This window comes from Trachypithecus francoisi, unplaced genomic scaffold (assembly GCF_009764315.1).
Source record: "Trachypithecus francoisi isolate TF-2019V2 unplaced genomic scaffold, Tfra_2.0 Lachesis_group3, whole genome shotgun sequence".
Classification (NCBI taxonomy): domain Eukaryota; kingdom Metazoa; phylum Chordata; class Mammalia; order Primates; family Cercopithecidae; genus Trachypithecus; species Trachypithecus francoisi.
In genome coordinates this window covers 47,894,579-47,918,097 of record NW_022681468.1, presented here as the reverse complement: position 1 = coordinate 47,918,097, position 23,519 = coordinate 47,894,579, and the positions used below count along the sequence as shown (strand labels likewise).

General features: G+C 39.2%; 1 protein-coding gene across 1 annotated transcript; it reads right to left on the bottom strand.

Moving 5' to 3' along the window:
* Nucleotides 1-21,209: 21,209 nt before the first annotated feature.
* Nucleotides 21,210-22,469, bottom strand: LOC117069587 (malate dehydrogenase, mitochondrial-like). Its single transcript, XM_033187925.1, has one exon. The coding sequence runs from the start codon at nucleotides 22,425-22,427 to the stop codon at nucleotides 21,411-21,413; it is 1,017 nt and encodes a 338-aa protein (XP_033043816.1). The 5' UTR covers nucleotides 22,428-22,469; the 3' UTR covers nucleotides 21,210-21,410.
* Nucleotides 22,470-23,519: the final 1,050 nt, after the last annotated feature.

Sequence of the window (23,519 nt, the reverse complement as noted above, 5' to 3'; positions counted from 1 at the left end):
TCATTATGGTATTAGCTACATCCACCTTGCCTTTGACAGTTGAGTGCCACCACTTGGCCTCTCCCACCTCGGGATCCAATTATTCCCACTGAATTTCAATTTTGTAGTTGAGTGACTGTGGTTCCCACTGTTAGATCTGACATACAGAGAAGAGCAATTACAGGGATCTTCAAAGATGCAGGCGCTGCCCTCACAAATCTGTTTGGCAAGGCATTGGTCAAGGCTATGTCTTCTGGGCCCTCCCAGCTGGGAGGGGTAGGTCTAAAGTGGCTAATCCACTCCGCCATCCCAATCTCCCTAAGCCTTTGGATCCCTTCCTCTACATTAAACCAAGGGAGATCAGGCATTTCCATCTCATTCACAGTGGGCCATCTTGTAATCCATATTTCAGCTAACCAAGCAAATAAACTATTAGAACTTTTTTGAACTCCCTGAGCTGCAACATTAAATGCAGAGTCCCTACTTAGTGGGCCCAAATCAATAAATTCAGCCTGATCCAACTCTATGTTCCTTCCACCATTATCCCACACCCTTAATATCCATTCTCATGCCTGTTCTTCAGATTTCTGCTTATATAAATCAGAGAACTCAAGCAGTTCTTTTCAAGTGTAGTGCACCTCCTCATAGGTCATATTCTCAACGTCACTTCTAGGGGCCTGCCAGGACTTTAGTCTAGTTGTAGATCTAGAAGCAAACAGGGGCGTTAGGGGTGGCTCCTGATGAGAATCAATAATATCTTGCCTGTTGCCTCAGGCAATGCAAGGTTTATCTCCTCAGACAAAGGTGGAAAGGCTGATGGCAGCATGGGTTGGGGAGGGGACGTTGCCACTACTGGGGATGGGGAAGCTGTTTATTCTGGCAAAAAAGGTTTCATCACAGTTTACAAACTCAGTGTCCCCAGTTTCATCAGGGTCCTCCCACACATCCCCATTCCAAGCTGCAGAGTCCCATTCTTTTCCAATCAAGCCCTCACTTTAACAGTAGACACCTGGCAAGGCTGTGCATGCACCTTTCATGGCAGCTCAGCCACTTGCATGATAACAGCTTGTATCTATTTTTCCACAATTTCAGCTCTTTCTCTATAGGAGATAAGACTCTCACTCAGGGCAATCTTAGCAGATTTGGGGCTCAGTATCTGCTTCTGAAGCTGGGAGTTAAAATCCCTGAGTTCATCATTTTCTTCCATCACTTTGTTCACTGAACTTAGGAGCAACCAACCAGCTTCATCACGTTTCTTGGTTCTCCACATAGGGTCAAAGGTGTTATGTATAGAGTCACTAAACTCCTTGCCTCTCATGAGTGGTGAATCAGGAGTGTCAAATGCATTTATTTTGCATAACTCTCTAAACAGTCCATGCCATGGACTATTAGTGTTCTCCATACTATTAGAAGTAGAGTCCTTCACATTTTTGGGTCTAATTATATTAAGCAGCCAACTCCAGAAACCCCAAAACCAATGAAAGAACTCCATCCTTAATATTCTGTTCCTCTGGAACCACTCCTGGTACCAAAATCTGTATTAGGGTTCTCTAGAGGGACAGAACTAATGGAATAGATATATATTCATAAAGAGGAATTTATTAAGTATTAACTCACATGATCACAGGTCCCAAAATAGGCCACCTGCCAGCTGAGGAGTAAGGAGAGCCAGTCCGAGTTCCAAAACTGAGGAACTTGGAGTTTGATGTTTGAGGGCAGGAAGCATCCAGCACGGGAGAAAGATGTAGGCTGGTAGGTTACTTTTCTGCCTGCTTATATTCTAGCCATGCTGGCAGCTGAGAAGATTGTTCCCACCCACATTAAGGGTGGGCCTGCCTTTCCCAGCCCACTGATTCAAATGTTAATCTCCTTTGACAACACCCTCACAAACACACCCAAGATCAATACTTTGTGTCCTTCAATCTAATCAAGTTGACACTCACTATTAACCATCACATCCAAGATTATGTAGATGTTGGAATTATAATACAAAGATTTTAAAGCAGCTTTTATAACTGGTCTCTATGAGATAAAGGTAAAGGCTCTTGAAATGAACGGAGCGATAGATGATCTTAGCAAAGAAGTAGAAAGCATAAAAAAAGAACCAAAAGGAAATTTTAGAACTGAAAATATAGGAACTGAAATAAAAAATTCACCAGATGAGCTCAGTAGCAGAATGGCAATGACAGAGAAAAGGGCCAATTAACTTGAAGATAGACCAGTATAAATTATCCAATCAGAAGAAAGGGAAAAAACAAAACAGATTAGAGTGTTTTTTGTTTTTTTGTTTTTTTTTCCCCCAAGATGGAATCTTGCTCTGTCTGCCAGGCTGGAGTGCAGTGGCGCAATATCGGCTCACTACAACCTCTACCTCCTGGGTTCAAGTGATTATCGTGCCTCAGCCTCCAGAGTAGCTGGGAATACAGACATGCGCCACCATGCCCAGCTCATTTTTGTATTTTTAGTAGAGATGGGGTTTCACCACGTTGGCTAGGCTGGTCTTGAACTCAGAACCTCAGGTGATCCGCCCTCCTTGGCCTCCCAAAGTACTGGGATTACAGGTGTGAGACACCACACCCAGCCCTCACTGGCAGATTTTGAAGAAAATCTGTGATCTGTGCTATGTAACTCCCATTCTCCATAGCGTATAAAATTCAGTGCAAACTGTAAAGCTCATTAATCCTTTGTAGCATGTGTCTACTTCTAGAAAATAGGGCAAAATGGAGACCTACTTCAGCCTTGGGAGGGTGAAACAGTGGCTGTCCTTATGTTCTGTGACTTCTGGCCATGTCTTCCTTCTCTTGACTCTGCTGCTGCTGCTGTTCATTCTCTTTCTGACCTTTCTCTAGCACAGGAGTGAGCAAAATTTCCTGTAGGATGGCTATTTCAAAAAAAATAAAAATAAAAATCCATATTAAAACATTACGCTTTAGATCAAAAACCATCTAAAACCAAGCTTAGGCTTTCTTTGAAATGTTCCTTTCACTAAAGTTTTTCTCTTTATTCGTTTCTTTGTCTTTTCTTTCTTTTGTTTCTTTTTGTTTAAAAAAAAAACACGCTTACATAGTGCAGTTATGTAGTATACATTGGAATCCCTAATTATAATGTTTCTTATTGAACAAATGTTATTTTGACATCTTTTTGTTGTTCACCCTTCCTTGTTTTGCCTTTTAATCTACAAAAGGCAAAATAGGCCTTTTCTGTCTCACTTAGGCCTCTAAAAATTGTTATCTTTTAAATTTAGGAATAGAATGGAAGGAAGGAAAAAATTTTGTTAAGATTATATCTTTTTTTTTTTGAGACAGAGTCTTGCTCTGTCGCCAGGCTGGTGTGCAGTGGCGCAATCTCGGCTCACTGCAACCTCCACCTCCTGGGTTCAAGCAATTCCCCTGCCTCAGCCTCCTGAGTAGCTGGGACTACAGGTGTGCACCCCCAAGCCCGGCTAAGTTTTTTGTATTTTAGTAGAGATGAGGTTTCACCATGTGGCCAAGATGGTCTCAATCTCCTGATCTTGTGATCCACCTACTTTGGCCTCCCAAAATGCAGGGATTACAGATGTGAGCCACCCGGCCTGGTCAAAATTGTATCTTTTAAGACAAGACATTTTCTTCTTCGTTTTAAACACGTGGCAAGGTCCGTAGTACCCAAGAAGTACTCTTCAATTAATTTATTTGAAATCATTAACATTATCAGTCATTTTTCTATATTGATAGCATCCACAGCAAGGGTTTCCACTTTAGTTATACCTACATTCAGCCAATTTGGTCTCACAACCAGCAAAAACATCAGATCCATTGTTTTTCAGGATAGCACGGAAACACTGGTTGTTCAATGTAAGAGGTGAACCTGGCTGAGCTTGGCCATCCCTGGGTTATTTTCTCTCTTCTGTAAACCTAAGGATTCCTGACTGAAGCTAACCATGATGGCCTCACCCTTGTGCAAATGAGCAGAGAATGTGAAGAGAAATAATAACAAAGAAAATGACAATGGGTATGGAGGAAGAAGGCCAGGGTCATCTTTGTAGCTAAATGCTCATTGATCTCAGAGAGGTGGCCTAAGCAAGCAGGAAGCCCAGGCTCCTCTGTGGGATGCTTATCTTTTTCCTAGTGGATCTCCTGATAATCGCAGCTCAGAAGAGTTTTTCCTTTAAAGTGACAGCATTGGGGTGCTTGTCTATAATCAATCCTACGTGATGCTTACTTTAAGATTCCACAGCACTGAAAATAAAATTGAAAATACTTTCTGCCTAAGGTGTATACATTATTGGTTTTTGTATGTTTGCTGATTTAAAATAATCATTATTAAAATATGATTTTTAATAAAAGAGTCAGCATTAAAATATGCTGATTTAAAAATAATCACTTTATCATAAGGCAATTCAGAAAATTCTGATATTTAAATAATTCATGGTTCTTTGCGTTCTGTTAGGTGTAAAGCATTTTTTTCTGTTAAAAGTGCAAATCCTTTTTTGTAGACACCAAGTACAATCTTCGTAAATGTAGTTGTCTCAAAACACATGTGTGCAAACAATTCTTAAACTGAATATCCACAATATAGAAATACATACACATATATAAAACTATTTTAAAACTTCAGTCATAGCAAACTGAAGATTATCTAAGTTTAAAAAAGTTAAAAAAAGTTATTTTCAGCCTGTTTGCAAGATTATAGCTTTATGTCTAGCACAAATGTTTCTCCTAGTTTTCTGGAACAGGTAGGCTAGAAAACATTCACAAACAAATAAAAATAAAGAATTTCAGGCAAGAATAAAAGTTAAAAAAGAAAGAATGCTGTTTAAAAAACCTTTACCAGGCTGGGCGTAGTGTGGTTCATGCCTGTAATCCCAGCACTTTGGGAGGCCGAGACAGGTGGATCACTTGAAGTCAGGAGTTCGAGACCAGCCTGGCCAACATGGTGAAACCCCATCTGTACTAAAAACACAAAAATTAGCCAGGGGTGGTGGCACACGCCTGTAGTCCCAGCTACTTGGGAGGCTAAGGCAGGAGAATCACTTGAATCTGGGAGGTGGAGGTTGCAGTGAGCTGAGATGGTGCCACAGCACTCCAGCCTGGGTGACAGAGCAAGACTCCGTCTCAAAAAACAAAAAACAAAACAAAATAAAACAAAAAACTTCTACCAGTTCCAATGCATTCATGCTGACACCACCATAACAAAGTAGTTGAAATGTTTGTTGTGATCAAGAAATTGCAAATAAATGAAAAGCCAGACAGGTGAATAGAAATAGTTTATCTGTACTACAATAAGAAGAGGAAACTTACCATCCTGTGCAAAGAGGCAGCATGCAGGGCAGAAGGGCAGGAAGCCCAAGGGAGCCTGCACTCAGGAACACTGAGTTGTCACCTCAGAGAAACATCCATCTCCCTTATTACCCCACGGTGCTTTTCTGCCACACATCAAACACCAGCTGGACAGCCAGCTGTCAGAAAGCATTGTCTGCTTGCCTCATAAATGGGAATACAGTGTGTAGAAGGTACCGTTCTAGAGTTTTGTACTTTCAGGTAGAAGTGCTAGTAAGGCAGCAGGAGCTCAGGGTAGGGGTTACACGTTCCAAAAATGTCCAGAAACATCAAACACTGTGCTCTCTGCAAAAAGGTAGGCTCTAGCTTTAGCTGCTAGTTCTTTTGGCTCAAGCTGAGTCAAACAGTACACAAAGAATAGACGAAAGCCTGCAAACGACTGGCAGTCATCATGGGGTTCGCCAAACCAGTGCTGGCCCACTCTAGACATTGTTCTTTCCCTGTGGAAGCGCGGCTGCACCTGCGCCCAGATGGAGCTTGGCCACATCTCCTCTGCCGGACCTCTGGAAAACTCTCCTTTAGCGAGAAGACAGGACTCAGGTCACTGAAGGTTTTTGTTTCTGTACAGGGTTGAATGCTTATTCATATGGAGATTTTTATTCCCCAGTCTTCACTTATGTTAAGCTTGAGGGTTTATTTAATTAATCCATTAATTTATTATTATTATTATTTTGCTGGAGTGGAGTGGCGCCATCTTGGCTCACTGCAACCTCTACCTCCCAGGTTCAAGTGATTCTCCTGCCTCAGCTTTCCGAGTAGCTGGGATTACAGGCACCTGCCACCATGGCTGGCTAATTTTTGTACTTTTATAGAGACAGGGTTTCACCATGCTGGCCAGGCTGGTCTTTGAGCTTTTTTTTTTTTTTTTAAATGAACTATAAAATGAGGTATGACACAACTGTTAAAAACAGTTTCTTCTTCAGTGACCAAACCCCAGTGCAGTTTCCTTTTTCTGGAGGCACATGGAATTCACCACATCCCTCTAATATTACCACTTATATTGCCCACCCAACCCTCTGACAACTCAAACTACCCACTCATTTTAATCATCTGTTTTATTTTTGCCCTAATACCAATTCTCACAGACCAATTTTTTGAGCGCCTTCTCACCATTGTCAGGGCATATCAACTTTTTTTTTTAATTACTTTTTTCTTCAAGAAGTGAAAAGAAAAATCATTTTCTTTCTTTTAATAGTATGGATATCAAGAATAATGTGATATTTATGGATCTTAAGAACTGTCTGCCCATAGGGTTCATTTCTTAAATGTGTATAAAATATCCTATTACATGAGCAAGAGCCTCTTATTACTCTTTTCATTTTGTAGAAAAGAAAATTAAGGGCAATTACATGATTTTGTTTGGACAGCGTCTCACTCTGTCACCCAGGCTGGGGTACAGTGGCGCAATCGCAGCTCACTGCAGCCTTGAACTCCTGGGTTCAAGCAATCCTCAGTTGTATGATTTCTGCAGAGCCCTACCTTGCAGTGGAGGGAAAAGTTTATGATGAGAAATTTCAGGAATAATGATTGAAGCACTATTGTGTTGTCATTTATCAGTGTAGGAACAGTATCAAGAAATCTGCACATTTCAATCCTTTATAGAATGCAAAGTTGAGGAAAGAAAAAACACTTCTCTCAGCACTTCCTTTTTTGGATTTTCTCCTGTATCAGATATAGGATAGGATTGCTGACCAGTGTTCACAACTCCAGTGGGCTCCTGGGTATTTCTGAGACAGAGCCTCTCTGAGCAGGAGATGTCTGGGGGTGGGTGAAGCAGTGGGCACACTGAAAAAGCAGATCTCTCATGTTAGGCTTTCTTTCCTATTTGTAGTTATGTGGTTGAAAGATCCTTCTTTTGGTCAAGTATCTGTTTACTTCCACACAAGTATGTGGCTATTGTTATGTTCACACAAAACACACTGTTCAAAAGTTGACCTTCAAATATCCTTGATGGTAGGAAAGCAAACAAATGTGCCATTGTTCACTTAGATGACACAGGGCACCTCCCAATGTTTGCTCTAATCTGCTAATACCCTGTGGCAGGTGGAATCAGTTAAAAGAATTCCCACAAGAGCCATTTTCTCAGTTGAACAAGATGGAAATTGTGCTGGATTAAGTTCAAATATCATTTGTGACTGTAGCACATGAAGACATTAAAGAAGTTTATAACACTGTGATGACTACCATTACTTTTTCTTAACCAGTTTTACCATTACTTTCTCTTAAGATCCATCTCTATAGCCTATTTCCAAAACTTGGTAAGAAAATGTAATGTGAGGCCGGGCGCGGTGGCTCAAGCCTGTAATCCCAGCACTTTGGGAGGCCGAGACGGGCGGATCACGAGGTCAGGAGATCGAGACCATCCTGGCTAACACGGTGAAACCCCGTCTCTACTAAAAAATACAAGAAAACTAGTCGGGCGAGGTGGCGAGTGCCTGTAGTCCAAGCTACTCGGGAGGCTGAGGCAGGAGAATGGCGTGAACCCGGGGGGCGGAGCTTGCAGTGAGCTGAGATCCGGCCACTGCACTCCAGCCAGGGCGACAGAGCAAGACTCCATCTCAAAAAAAAAAAAAAAAAAAGAAAATGTAGTGTGAAAGAGTGAGCAACATAGCTATTTCACAGTAGATCTAGTAATTCATATGTGTTTAGTAATTCATTCTGAGTCTAATTTAAAAAAAAAAAAAAGCAGGTAAAAATGACACTGATTATTTCATTCATGGTCAGTCACAGAATACCCCAGTATGGACCATGACAAGCAGCATGAGACATGCAAGGGGCACCAATATCTATGGTGGAAGCAAAGTCTCTGGAAGATACAAGTCAATCATTTGCCACAAATAATTTCCTTGGAAATTCATAACTGGGTAATTCCCATACAAGATGACTTCAAAAATGAAGTAGTAATCTGATTTCTGAGTCTGACTACACTATTGAAAATATAAACAGAAAATGCACAAATCTTGAACAACAGGAGTCATAGTACTGATGAGATTATATATTCTTATAACCTGTATAGACAGGCCAATAGATTCAACACTGATGTTCTAAGATTTTATAAAATCAATAATTTTGAAGAAGTAACTGATAACCACTGTTCAGTAGAAACGTCACAAAATTAAGCAAGACTTTAGCTTTGGCAGAGGGGCAAAGGAAAAAGCTAAACAAAGAAGCACAAAAATAAGACATGCTATCATCTTGGGAAGCCTCTGGTTTTGTGTCCACTGCTGACACTCATTTTAATGACAATTCAGAAAATAGTATCTTCAGGATATTTCTATGTTAGCAACAAACAATTATTAATAAGTCCATATTGTTACATTTTTATACCTGTTTCACTCAAGAAGCAGTTGTGGTGAAACATAAAAATATGGAATATCGTATTTCTGGTATCCTAAAATAAATGAGAATGAATAGATATAGCCTTTATTACCTAAGAGACACATTTATTTTAAACTTATTTCCTTATTAAATCTTTATTATCTTTGTTCTATGTTATATTGTGAATGAAAAGTAGACACTGGGGAAATATGGAAAATATCCTGAGTAGTATAATATGTCTTGCCTCAAAACATTATGATCATTGTTATAACACATGTGCAGAACTAAAGCCATTAATTCAAGTTTATGATTCTAGTTTTAAAAATACAATGAAGTAACTTATACTTCTTTGAAAATATAAAAGCATATTAATAGTCTATGCACTTGGCAAAAAAATCAATAACAAAATCTGGCCCCATTACAAAATTCAAGAGGTACTATACTTAAAAAATATATATAGGCCGGGCGCGGTGGCTCAAGCCTGTAATCCCAGCACTTTGGGAGGCCGAGACGGGCGGATCACGAGGTCAGGAGATCGAGACCATCCTGGCGAACACTGTGAAACCCCGTCTCTACTAAAAAATACAAAAAACTAGCCGGGCGAGGTGGCGGGCGTCTGTAGTCCCAGCTACTCGGGAGGCTGAGGCAGGAGAATGGCGTGAACCCGGGAGGCGGAGCTTGCAGTGAGCTGAGATCCGGCCACTGCACTCCAGCCCCGGCGACAGAGCAAGACTCCGTCTCAAAAAAAAAAAAAAATATATATATATATATATATATATATATTATTTAAGCAAATTCCATTACTTGAATGTGTTCCAAATAAAGAAGTTAATATTGATGAGAGACAGAACAAATTAACATTTATTTAAAAACTCATAAAAATAAATTAAAATATTGAAAAGAACAGGAAAGAAAGTCTGAATATTTTGGAAACTGTCATTAGGGAGAAGAGTGACAATCCTTGTATTAGTGTTCTATTTCTGTAAGAAACTACCATAAACTTAAAGGCTTAAAACAAAATGCATTTATTACCTCACAGTGTCTACAGGTCAGGAGCCTGGGAAAAGCATTTCTGTGTCCTCAGATCAGGGTTTTGCACAGCAGCAATTAAAATGTCACCTGGGCTGCATTCTCATCTGGAGAGTTAATTGGGGAAGAATCCACTTGCAAGCTTATTCAGGTTGTAGGCAGAATTCATTTCTTTCAGCTTTATGACTGAAGAAGGTCCCTTATTCTTTTCTGAGACAGAGTCTAGCTCTGTCGCCCAGGCTGGAGTGCAGTGGTGCAATCTTGGTTCACTACAACCTTTACCTCCCAGGTTCAAATGATTCTTCTGCCTCAGCCTCCCAAGTAGCTGGAATTACAGGTGCCCACCACCACACCCAAAATTATACAAAAATATAATTTTTGTATTTTTGGTAAAGACAGAGTTTCGCCATGTTGGCCAGGCTGGTCTCAAACTCCTGACCTCAAGTGATCTGCCCGCCTTGGCCTCTCAAAGTGCTGGGATTACATGCATGAGCCCATCTCATCCATGAAGGCCCCATATTCTTACTGTCTGTCAGCTAGAGGCCACCCTGAGGTCTTTAAAGATCACCCACACGTCCTTGTCATGAACCTATCACAATATAAGGCAGCTTACTTTTTCAAGGTCAGTGGGAGAATCTCTCCCACCAGCCTGTTAGACAGTGTCTTATATAATAAACATAATTGGAGCAGTGGCATCTCATCACCTCTTCCATGTATTAATAGTATAACCTACTCAAAGGAGTTATGCTCGCATTCTTTTGGTTAAAAGCAAGTCACCTATTTCTGCACACAAGAGGAGATTATACAAGGGTGTGACTCATTGGGAATCACTGGAGGGTGTATCTGCCATAGTCCCTAGCATTTATCATTAGTGCTTCCTTTCTGCAAGGTGCATTAACACTAGACAGTGATTTCTCTACCACCCTCTGGAACAAACGTAAACTTTAAAAGATGGTCCCCATGTCCACTTCTGAAAGAAGGAAGTGCAGGCTTAAATAATCAGCAATTATTTTGCATTTTAATGTGGCTGTGTTTTAATAATTAGTAGTTAGAATCCAGAATATGTGAGAGACATACTTCATATCTCACCTTTTAAAAGGTGGAAATTAAAAAGAAGACATATTTCAATGAGGGGGAATCCGTGAAGGGGGATGTTGTGAAGGAGATGCGAAAATAGAAAATAAAGCTTAACAAAAATAGTAACAAAATCTCCTAAAGAAATTTTCAGAGGAAGTTTGATTTTGTAAAATCGAATGTGAAGGATTTCAAAGAGCAATTTAAAAGATCCTTACAAGTTTAAGAAAAATTGAGACAAAACAAAAATGCTGGTATCTACAAACTTTTAAAGAGAGTAGGAATTTGTCCCCCAAGGAAGGATATGCAGTAGTTACTGAGGAAGGCCTTAAGTGGTCTGTTCAATGGGAGAAGAAAAAGCACAAGAATCCTGATGGTAAGGATAAAGATTTCCCCAAGGTAGCAGAAGTATTTCAAAGAATAAAACATAAAAATAGAGACAGTGAAACAGGAGATGGTTTAACAAGCAACATTTGAAAATTAACTTAGGTTAAAAAAAATTGGTAAAAGACATCTGTAGATAACATTCAGTTGGGTTTTTTCTTTTTTTTTTTTTTGACATTTGAAAGAAAGTTGTAGTTACCTGAATATATGTAAGGCATAAAAGAGTTCATTAATTTAAAGTGAGAATAAAGTAATAAAATAAATGTGAGTACACTGATAAAAATATTCGAATGTAAGTATATTATATTTTGCATTCGTTAAGATGCTTGTCTTGCTGTTGCTTTTGTCCATAATAATGTGATGATGTAGTTTATTGACAATAATGAGGTTTGCATATTAAATATATTTGCCATTGATGTCAAAGTCAATAAAAACTTAATTGTTCTATTTTAATTATTGAATAATATATTCTTTCTTTGTGTATGTTTAGTTATGCACTTATTTAAAGTTTTTTTTCTCAAAAAAGTACATTAATTTCAATTAGTCATTTTTAAAAACTATTTTTGGGCTGGGTGCAGTGGCTCACGCTTGTAATGCCAGTTTGGGAGGCAGAAGTGAGAAGGTAGCTTGAGTCCAGGATGTTGAGAACAGCCTAGGCAATATGGCAAGATCCCATATCTACAAAACATGAAAAAGTAAGTTGGACATGGTGGCACGCACCTATAGTCCCAGATGCTTGGGAGGCTGAGGCAGGAAGATCACTTGAGCCTGGGAAGTCAAGGCTGCAATGAGCCATGATCATGCGACTGTACCCCAGCCTGGGTGACAGAGCGAGACCCTATCTCCAAAAAAAAGAAAAAAACAACTGTTTTTGGCCACCCCACAAAAATGAAACTCTACAACCATAATCTCATTAATTTTCACATAATTCCAGGGAGGTTATCTAGCATAATTTCTTATATCCTCTTTTTACCTTAGGAAAATGAATAAAGGATAATTAGTATAAGTAATCTATGCCTATGAACAGTACCTCTGGCTGGAGCAAAGGAACTAGTTGATCTAGATGGTCATTTGAAAATTCAATATTTATAAATGCAACTAACCATCTGGGTGCGGTGGCTCACGTCTGTAATCCTGGCACTTTGGAAGGCCGAGGCAGGTGGATCACTTGAGGTCAGGAGTTCAAAACCAGCCTGGTCAACACGGCAAAACCCTGTCTCTACTAAAAATACAAAAATTAGCCTGACATGGTGCCAGGCGCCTGTAATTCCAGCTACTTGGGAGTCTGAGGCAGGAGAATCTCTTGAACCTGGGAGATGGAGGTTGCAGTGAGCCAAGATTGTGCCACTGCACTCCAGCCTGGGTGACGGAGAGACACTGTCTAAAAATAAAAAATAAATAAAAAATTCAACTAACAAATTAGATAAACTTCATTGCTTTAGTTTACTTGATAGAGACACAGGTTTTTTTTTTTTTTTACTTTTGAGGTTGGTCTTAATATCATTGCATATTTTACCTCTCTGAGACTCTACGATTTCTTCACCTTATTATTTCTCCAATAAATAAAAGTATAAGAAGTATCTTTTTTTTTTTTTTTGAGACGGAGTCTTGCTCTGTCGCCCAGGCTGGAGTACAGTGGCCGGATCTCAGCTCACTGCAAGCTCCGCCTCCCGGGTTTACGCCATTCTCCTGCCTCAGCCTCCCCAGTAGCTGGGACTACAGGCGCCCGCCACCTCGCCCGGCTAGTTTTTTGTATTTTTTAGTAGAGACGGGGTTTCACCGTGTTAGCCAGGATGGTCTCGATCTCCTGACCTCGTGATCCGCCCGTCTCGGCCTCCCAAAGTGCTGGGATTACAGGCTTGAGCCACCGCGCCCGGCAAGAAGTATCTTATATATTAATATACCTTAAATTTCTCATTAGTATGACTCCATTCTAAGCTCCATCTTATAATTTTTTTAATTTATGAAAATAGAGAAACTGTACCATCAAAATATATAATCTTAACACATTTACACTTGCTTTTACTTCCAGGTGAGAAATAAAACAGTATTGCTGAGAAAATTATTAGAAATACGAACTACATCTCAGTTGTGATTACCTTAAAATCAATATTCCTTTATCTGAACAAGCAGCAGCAAAATTCATTAAGATGGGACTCTAGCAGTTCAGGTTAAATTACAGCTCAATCATGAATTTGTTAGATCATTTGGACAAATTGTTCCAACAATTTCCATTTCTGCCTCTTGTAAGTATAATAAGCATAATCATCCTTGTTGGATACTATTATTTTGAAACACATGCTCTTGGAAAAACTTTCGAGATTCTTAGATATCTAATATAAGAGAGGAAAGATACTATTACGAAAGTATTATCTGTTAAGGGGTAAGTTTTTTTATCACATATATTTGAAATCATGTTCTTATTCATCTCCATGTGTGTGGTATGTGTGTTCACATACAACTCAAAGTAACACAGTATTTCCTGAAATAAAATCCAGAACAGGCTTTAAAAATTAGTAAGGATCCTGAAGAGTAAAGCAGGTGAATTGGTTTAAATGCCTGAATCCTGAGGACTCTTGTCCATTCTACATAGCATCCAAACATGTCAATGCTGTGGGTTCTTTGTTAATCTTTTTTTGAATTTCCCAAGTGAAAAACATACCAAAGAAACAAAATTCAATTTAGAACTAGCTGCAGAGAGCCATGGATGTGACTGGCTATGTTAAAACTCCAGCCCACCTCCACTGCATGCACGGGCCATCCAGCTGCTCCTCGTAGCACCCAGTTGTCCCAGTGATGGTGTTTCCATGGCTATCACTACCACTTCTCTGCCCCTGCAGCCTGTTAGACAAACACCCTTTGCTGTTTCTAAGAGTGCTTGCAGATCCACATAATTATCTTTTGTAGCTCCAATTCCCAAGGATTTGACCACTAGCTAAAACAGCCATTTACCTGTTTTCATAAATCTTTTTTTCAGTTTTATTATTTATAATGGTTTTTTGTATTGTTAGAGCCGCCACCTCTTCCTCCACAAGGCACATCCTTTTCCCATTAGCTTTTCTCTAAGTGTCTCTTAAATCTCAGCTAACAAGATCTCCTAAATATGACTAGCCATTCCTTTTCTTTGAATGTTCTTTAAGACAGACAAATCCCTCTGATGACACACAGTTGGCTAAAAGTACATCATCAGGTGATCATACCACAGGTAGCAACTGTTAAGAAATACCAGAGGTTAAAAGAAAAACCTGCTTTTCAGACCCAGTAAACTAAGAACTATCTTACAGTAGCACATAATTAGCAGATTTTAAGCCTCAGGTCATTGCTAGAGGACGTATTCCAAATCAGAGACCTTGGGGATCACATCAAATTTGCAGGATATCTCAGTTGCTCCATTCTGCCTGATGTATCCCTGAGAAAAAAAAATGAAATCGAGTTTAGTTTTAGAACTAAAAGAGATTTGTATATTCACAACGCTTTCCCTGTGTCTAATAGCTTTAAGAAGTAAGTTTTTTTCAAACACTATTGTGGGTGTTCAACAAAGCTAAACACGTTTGTTGTTGTTTTTTAAAAAAAAAAAATCGGATTTAAAAAGTACAACATGAAGTCTGTGGATTATCAGAGCACTTTTTAAAAATTAAAGCATTTCTTCTTTTTCTATATTTTAAGTATAAAAAAGCGAATGACTTTTAATTTGTGCCTTCAGCTACTCCTGTTGCATTAATTTAAACTGTATTAAAAAGTCATTTCTACTTTCCAGGTATTAGAAATTGTCATGCTCCTAATAAATAATTTTATATCACAGAAAATGTAATTTCCAAATTGCAATAAATAGCTTCTTTTCTCAGGTCCAGAGTCAAATACTGTTTATAAATTTGCATAAGAAGGACTCTTTTAGTCCTGTTGGATTGTTCCTTTACATAAATAACACTAGAGGGTGAGCAATGAATTTTTCTGATTTATGCAACATTGTCCTAATATTTTTGGAGGATAAAAATACTTATATGAACCAGACACAGTGGCTTACACCCTAACCCCAGCACTTTGGGAAGCCTAGGCAGGCAGATTACTTGAGCCCAGGAGTTGGAGACCAGCCAGGCCAACATGGCGAAACCCCATCTCTACTAAAAACACAAAAATTAGCCAGGCATGGTGGTGCGTGCCTGTAATTCCAGCTACTTGGGTGTCTGAGGCATGATAATTACTTAAACCTGAGGAGGTGGAGGTTGCAGTGATCCGAGGTTGCACCACTGCACTCCAACTTGTATGACAGAGTGGGACTCTGTCTCAAAAAAAAAAAAAAAAAAAAAAAATTAGCAAGGAGTGGTGGCACATGCCTGTAGTCCCAGCTACTACTTGGGAGGTTGAGACCGAGGATTGCTTGAGCCCAGGAGGTTGAGGCTGCAGTGAGCCATGATCTCACCACTGCACTCCAGCCTGGGCAACAGAGTGAGACCTTGTCTCCACGAAAAAAAAACCAAAAAGGTAAACACAGAATTACCATATAACCCAGAAATTCCATTTGTAGGCATATATGCAAAATAGTTGAAAACAGGTACTCAAATAAATACTTATACATGAATATTTATAGCAGAACTATTCACAATAGCTAAGAGGTGGAAGCAAACTGAGTGTCCATATTATTTTATTTTTCTTGAGACAGAGTCTTGCTCTGTCACAAACTTGGAGTGTGGTGTCGCAATCTCAGTTCACTTCAACCTCTGCCTCCCAGGTTCAAGCGGTTCTCCTGCCTGAGCCTCCCAAGGAGCTGGGATTACAGACGTACACCACCATGCCTGGTTAATTTTTGTATTCTTAGTGGAGATGGGATTTTGCCATGTCGGCCACACTGGTCTTGAACTCCTGACTTCATGTGATCCACCTGCCTTGGCCTCCCAAAGTGCTGGTATTACAGGTGTGAGTCACTGCGCCTGGCCCAGTGAAATATCATTTAGCCATAAAAAGGAATGAAGTGCTGATACCTACTACAACATGGATGAATCTTGAAAACATGTTTACTAAAGGAAGCCAGCCACCAAAGGCCACATATTGTATGATTCTATTTATACGAAGTGTTCAGAAAAGGCAAATCTATAGAGACAGAAAGATTAGTGGTTGTAAGGAGAAGAATTGGACACATGATTATTTTTTGCCTACTAAGTACTGTGGCCTAAGAATATATAAACCTAATTTAAACACTTTCACTGTTTTTATATTCCTTAAAAAACAAACCAGAAATATGCAGTTTAATATACTGCTATTGAGAGTCTACCTTGATACGACGTATTTGGAGATCTATTAAAACTTTAAGGCCGGGCGTGGTGGCTGACGTCTGTAATCCCCGCACTTTGGGAGGCCAAGGTGGGTCCCACCCTGGGGGAAGGAGAAGAATGACTGCTAACGGTTTGGGGTTTGTTCTTGGGGTGATGAAAGTGTTTTACCACCTTGTACTACCCACAAATGTCCTTGCCTCTGTGCCCTAGAATTCTCTGAATCAATTCCAGCTTTCTGCTTCTGATTTGGACAAGTTCAAGTGAAAGTTCAGAAATCTTATGGGCAATCCCTATCTTTTATTGAGCCAGTTCAACCTATAATTGTCCTACACTTAGAAATTTGAAGTCAAATGTAGTTCTTTCTGAACCCAATGCTTGAATTATTGAATTGTATTCTCTTCGGTGTAAGCCATGGTCCTCTTTGAAGCTCAAAGGCTATGTACAAAAACAAACAAACTAACTAAATACAGAAAGAATCCAGACTCAGTGGTTAGCAGTATAACCCAGGCCCCTTCCCTCCTAGACACTAAACAGAGTCATGATGCAGATTACTATTCCTCAGAACACAATGGTTTAAGGTGTTGGGACTTTGCTTTTTGTTTTGGCAGGTCTCAAAAGCTTCTTAATGCTCTGAGACCTTAACCCTAAGAAAAGCTAGGAAACTATAGCTACCTCTGCGGATGATCATCTTCATGATACTCATACTCTAATTGATCACGACACTATGTCCCAGATTTGTCCTTAGAATCCTTTTCATCATGCTATGTGCAGCCACTAATTTTCAGTTGGATTTGCTACAAGAGATGCCCATTCAGCATGGTTTGTTCAGATGAGGGAGGGGGCTAGGAGGCTGGGAGGAGGCAGGGGTAAGGGAAGGGACTCATTAACAAAAGGGGACCAGGCACAGAGGACGAGGGACTCCTACAGGCATAAAGAATGCTAAATTTGAAAAGAGCAAAGAGTTTTCGACACCATAAGAAAGAAAAGAAGAGTTTACCAAATCTGATGGTGTTTTTCTTTTCATAAATATACCAATACTATATGTGGCATACTTAAGAATATGTGTTCTTACAAGAAAAGAACACAATAGACTTGAAGTCTGCATATCGAATGTTATTCCTGTTTTACTTCAACTAACCACTCTGGTTGACCCGGTACTTTCCTTTGAGGTTTTCTTTTATGTATTTGTTTTACTGTATATTTAAATATACACATGTGTGTATGTGTGTGTGTATCTATTCCTGCTAACAAAAGCAATTTATTCTTATTTTGAAATTTCAACTATTAGTAAGACATATAATGGAAAAAATAAGTAAAAATCCCCCATAATATCTCTCCTAGAGAAAAACCACTCAGTGATTTGGTGTCCATTCCTTCATTTTTTTTCTATTAACATTTAGTTTAGTCTTTTTAACAACTGCATAGTATTCTACTATCAGAATGCATCGTATTTTATTTAACCACTACTGATGGACTTTTTGACTTGGGGACAGTATTGTCTTATAAATAGTGCTTTAGTAAACATCCTAATACATATGTTTTTGTGCATTTGTACAAGTATTTCTGCAGAGAAAATTTCTATAAGTGAAATTGCAGGATTGGAGAGTATGCACACTTAAAGTTTTATTTTTTAAATTTATTATTATTATTATTTTTGAGATGGGGTCTCCCTCTTTTGCCCAGGCTGGAGTGCAGTGGTGTAATCTCAGCTCACTGCAACCTTTACTTCCTGGGTTCAAGCAATTCTCCTGTCTCTGCCTCCGAGTAGCTGGAATTACAGGTACCGTCACCAGGCCCAGCTAATTTTTGTATTTTTAGTAGAGATGGGGTTTCACGATGTTGGCCAGGCTGGTCTCAAACTCCTGACCTCAAGTGATCCACCCACCTTGGCCTCCCAAAGTGCGGGGATTACAGACGTCAGCCACCACGCCCGCCTTAAAGTTTTAATAGATCTCCAAATACGTCGTATCAAGGTAGACTCTCAATAGCAGTATATTAAACTGCATATTTCTGGTTTGTTTTTTAAGGAATATAAAAACAGTGAAAGTGTTTAAAGATTAGGTTTATATATTCTTAGGCCACAGTACTTAGTAGGCAAAAAATAATCATGTGTCCAAGGGGAGTAATATCACAGCCGTGGGTTGTCAGGACATTACAACCAGAAATACATCTCACAATGTACCTTCTTGTACATTTCACTGATTTCTGAGATTCCTCACCATTATTGGAATGGAAGAATAGGATTGTACTTATATGGTTTCACATTAAAAAGTGAGATAAAAGGAGGAAAGCAAAAATTATTTATGTTGCAATTTTTATACCTTGCTTCATCTTCAGTTCTAATGCTCAATCTCAAGATCAGGACAGCACATTGTTGGTAATAATGTAATATAAAAAATTGGGTACCTAAAAGTGACAACCTATTTTCTTCACCAAATATCAGTGTTTAAGAAAAATAACTAAATAACAAATTTGGGTAGAAAAACACATGCCTCTTTAAAAATTACTTATTGTTTAGCTTAAATACTTACAACACTGCCTAGCTTTCTGTGACTTTTGTATAAAATAGTGAGCAAGTGTGGTCTAGTGGACAATATACTAACTAATAGCTAATACTAATAACTAGTACTATTTTTGAGTACTAACACAGGCACTATGTTAAGTGTTTTACAAGAATTATCTCATTTAATCTTCATTATAACCATATGACATAAGAACTATTATTATCCCATTTACAGATACAGCATACAGTTTTTTCCTGATAAACATTTTAAGCACAGTTACAAATACAGACGCTTAAGACAGTGATTTATAATGCTGGAAAGTGCCTTAAAGCTCATCTTCCTCTTATAAATCATTTTTCCCTTGGAAGGTGATGCTGATTGATTACATCTTTACTTTTCCTACCTTGGGTATTGTGAGGACTAAACATCACACAAAAATAAGACATGCAATTCGTTCTGGATTTACTTGACAATGAAGGAGAGAATGATGGATCCTCTCAGCTGGAATTGAGCAGGGCTCTGACCCAGCCTCAGAAGCTGGAATCCTGCCCATAGGGTGGCCCTGTTTCACTTCCTTGCTAATGCCCAGGTAGGCACAACATGGCTCTACTCTTCAAAAGTTTTCTTAACACAGGAGAGGTCTCAAGCCAGCCCTAAACAAGCAATAGGATAGATCTTTGATGCTCATCGATAAACCATCATGAGAACAATTTACCTCATTAATGAATTACTGTTGGGAAATTTATGAGTTGTACCATAATGTGAAAGTGAGGGAGAAGAAAGCCTCAATGTACAGTAAACACAGAATTACATTTGGCAGAAAGGGATCCACATAGGAAAAGAAGCCTGCAAATCTTAGTAGGTACATGCTGGTCACAGCATGGGCAATAACTTTTGAGGTCTGTAGAAGGAAAAAATGGTATCACTAAGATAAAGGAAAAGAAGAGAGAAAATGATGTGAATGCACAAAGAGGGATTAACATTCATTCCACTTCAATACAAAAGCATATTGTGCTTGTATTGAAATATCAATTTTGAACAATACTTCATCTGCACATCTGTCTATTTGTAATAAATATGTCCTCCTTGGAGCATAATGAAGGAGTCTCAGAAAGTTAGCAGTTAGAGGGAAGATGATAATCAATCAGACTTGATGCAATTTGATCAAAAGTAAATGAAAGAGATGGAGAGTAGGCGAGTGTTCTGAGCAGCAAACACTTAAGGAAAGAGCATTAGTTTTTACTGGTGTAACCTTTGGTATTTAATGAATTTACAAATGAGAATCTCATCTCTGCCTGCCATTCTTCCTTTATTTAAATATTGGTTGTTTATTAAACTCAATTCCTGAACAAAGTATTCAGTATCTAGTCATGCTTTTATGTAAGAAAAGATTCTCCAGGAAAGACATATTTTAGAAATTGATTTCTGAACTTTAGGTTTCACACTATCATCCCTTTCAGGGCCAGAAAGCAATTAACTTTCTGTCAAACTGGGAAGTTAATCTGGAATGTTTTCAGGATGCTCAAGATCTTGCAAGCTTTATACCTAAAGCAGATTCGCAGCTGTTCAGAGAACAACCTTTGAAGTTATCATGCTTTGCTAGCATCTCAAATGTTTTACTTTGATCTGCAGGTAGCATTTTTCCTTAAAAAAAACCTTTCTTGTGATTGTCGTATTTCTTGTCACCAAGCATTTAAATTCTGCAATGTCCATGTTCCTGTGAACCAAGGTTAACATATATGGGCAAATATTTTGCCAGTTGTGTTGTCTTTGGTAATATGGAAGTAAGACAAACAATATCACTGAAGCTGTGTGTTTTCTTCTAAATTCTCATTAAAATTCATTTTGATTATATAGTAATTTTGTATTTTTCTTTTATGTTCACATTCTGGAATTTGAATAAGAAAGATGGAGTCATTTATCTGCAAACTTTATGCACAATGAGAAAAAGAACAAACAATTTCTTAATGAGTTTCATTCCTATCATTGCTACAGCATAGGTTTTTAGGAAGTTTTATATAAAAGTATTTGATAACTAATATATGTTTAACATTTAATGAAATATTTACTAATTATCTTGCATATTAAATGGTATTTATAAAATGTGATGGGGAAGGAAAAAAGGAAAAGTGAAAAAGAAACAAGCAAGGAAGGGAGAAAAGGAAGAAACTCTAACAAGAGAAGATGGAAGTAAAAGAGAAAACAACTAAAATCAGGAAAGAAAATAAAAAGAAAGAAATCAAAGAAAAGGAGGAAGACAAGAAAAAGAGGTAAAATCAAAGTGATTTTTTTCTACAAATTTCCTTACAGTTATTGCTTTTAAAATATATTTCTTTTTTTTTTTTTTTTTTTTTTTAAATCAAGGACGGCTTTTATTGATGTGTCCATCGAGCCACCCACAATCTGGAAGGCATGATGATGTGAATACAGTAATCATCACCAAAGCAAATTAAAATACAAAGGTTATCTGCAACAGCTTTGCAGTGACATGATGCCTTTATCAATGAAGGAAACTGGCCGCCCGTCATGGCGGCTCACTTCAGGGTCTTCACGAAATCTTCCCCCTTCTTGATGGAGGCCTTCAGCTCAGGAATGGCATCCGAGATCATCTTTTCCTCAAAAGAGGAGACTTGGCCAATGCCCAGGTTCTTCTCGATGCCCTTTTTCCCAAGCAGCAGTGGTGTGGAGAAGTAGGTACATTCCGTTTCCTGTGACTTAACGAAGGAACATTCCACAACACCTTCCTTTCCATTCATTGCATCCACAAGGGAGAAGACGAAGCGGGCGCCGGCATACGCCATGGAGAGGGTGGCAGAGCCTGCTCCGGCTTTAGCCTTGACCACCTCCGTGCCGGCCTCCTGGATCCGCCCAGTGAGTGCCGTCAGTTGGTCCTGGGGAAAGTCCACCTTGGGGGTGCACTGAGAGATCAGGGGGATGATGGTCTTCCCGGCATGGCCACCAATGACAGGGACGTTGACTCGAGCTGGATCCAAACCCTTCAGCTCTGCAACAAAGGTGTTGGCTCTGACGATGTCCAGGGTCGTCACGCCGAAGATCTTGCTGGGGTTGTATACTCCGTGCTTCTTGAAAACTTCTGCTGTGATGGGGATGGTGGAGTTAACCGGATTGGCAATGATGCAGATCATGGCTTCTGGGCAGTGCTGGGCACAGGCAGCGGCCAGGGTGGCCACAATTGTGGCATTGGTGTTAAACAGGTCATCCCGGGTCATGCCTGGTTTTCTGGGGACACCGGCCGGAATAACTACCACATCACAACCTTTTAGGCAGTCAGGCAGCTGTTCAGGTCCGAGGTAGCCTTTCACCACGGCTTTGGTCTCCATGTGGCTCAGATCTGCAGCCACCCCGGGTGTGTGCGCGATATCATAGAGGGTCAGGCGGCTCACCAAGGGGCTCTTCTTCAGGAGAAGTGAAAGCGGCTGCCCGATGCCTCCAGAGGCCCCTAGCACGGCTACTTTAGCATTGTTCTGGGCCGAGGTGCTGAAGCTGCGGCGGAAAGCAGCGCTGGCAGGCCGGGCGAGGGCGGAAAGCATGGCTGGAGCGGGAGGGGCGCCGACGGGCAGACACAGGAGCTGCTGACTAAAATATATTTCTATGTGTATAAATGTATATACACACATAAATATATATACTTCTTTAAATAAATGTATTTATTTCCTGAGTACACATAATACTAAGAAAAAGTACTCCCAAATGCTTTTCTTTCCTATTATTACATTTTAAAGGAAAGAAGATCTTAAAAGGAATATTTCCTAACCTTCTTGAATGCAAGGATAATGCAGCATGGTTATTATTTACAGTTTTTAAAAAGCATTGCTTCTATAAATTTTTCCACCCTGATATTTGTTGTTAAGGCATTCATATATTTGTTTATTTTAAAAGATAATTGAATAGCTTATGGGATACTTTACCTCCTACCAAGGTAAGGTGCTAAAAATGTTGAATAAATGAATAAACTGTAAATTAGTGTCTATAAAAGTCATTTTGATCTTAAAGTCAAATTACTCTCTGAAAAAACTGGTATCTACTCTTCCAGAGGGAAATGAATACATGCGAGGTTAGAATTTATAACATTGCATTTCAAAAGTGTATTATAATCTAGCATCCCTAATCTTGATACAAACATTTTTAGCTTAGTTTTTATGTTTTGAACTCAGCTTTGATACCAGGACCACATTGTGATTAGAAATCCTGTTTTGTCAGTTAGAACGTAGAAAGCTTCAGCTTATCTGATCAATAGCTTTTTGCTCTAGTGTGTATCTTTAGCATATGCATCAGCTACAATGTTTATAGGTAGATGTATGGTGTTTGACACAGCACATGGGGTACCTTTAAAACAATTATAGCACCGGGATTTGGATCTGAATTTAAGTTGCCTTGTCAAAGTTTCCTCCTTGTAACACGATAGCCTTTTAAATATTAGGCAGCTACCTGCAACACTGGACATTCAGGCTAACCCATCAGGCTTAAGGCATCCTGCTCTTCTCGTTCCCTCTCTGTGTGTTGGTACATCATGTTAGGTTTATGCACCAGACATAGATAGGGAGCAAGCCAATTGGCTACAGGATATTGAAAGTCAATTGCTGAGAACGATAAAGACAAGGATAGCTTTCTCTGCAAAGAAG

What these genes read in the sequence shown, in the direction of transcription:
- LOC117069587 (XM_033187925.1), bottom strand. Translation starts at nt 22,427, where the DNA reads ATGCTTTCCGCCCTCGCCCGGCCTGCCAGCGCTGCTTTCCGCCGCAGC.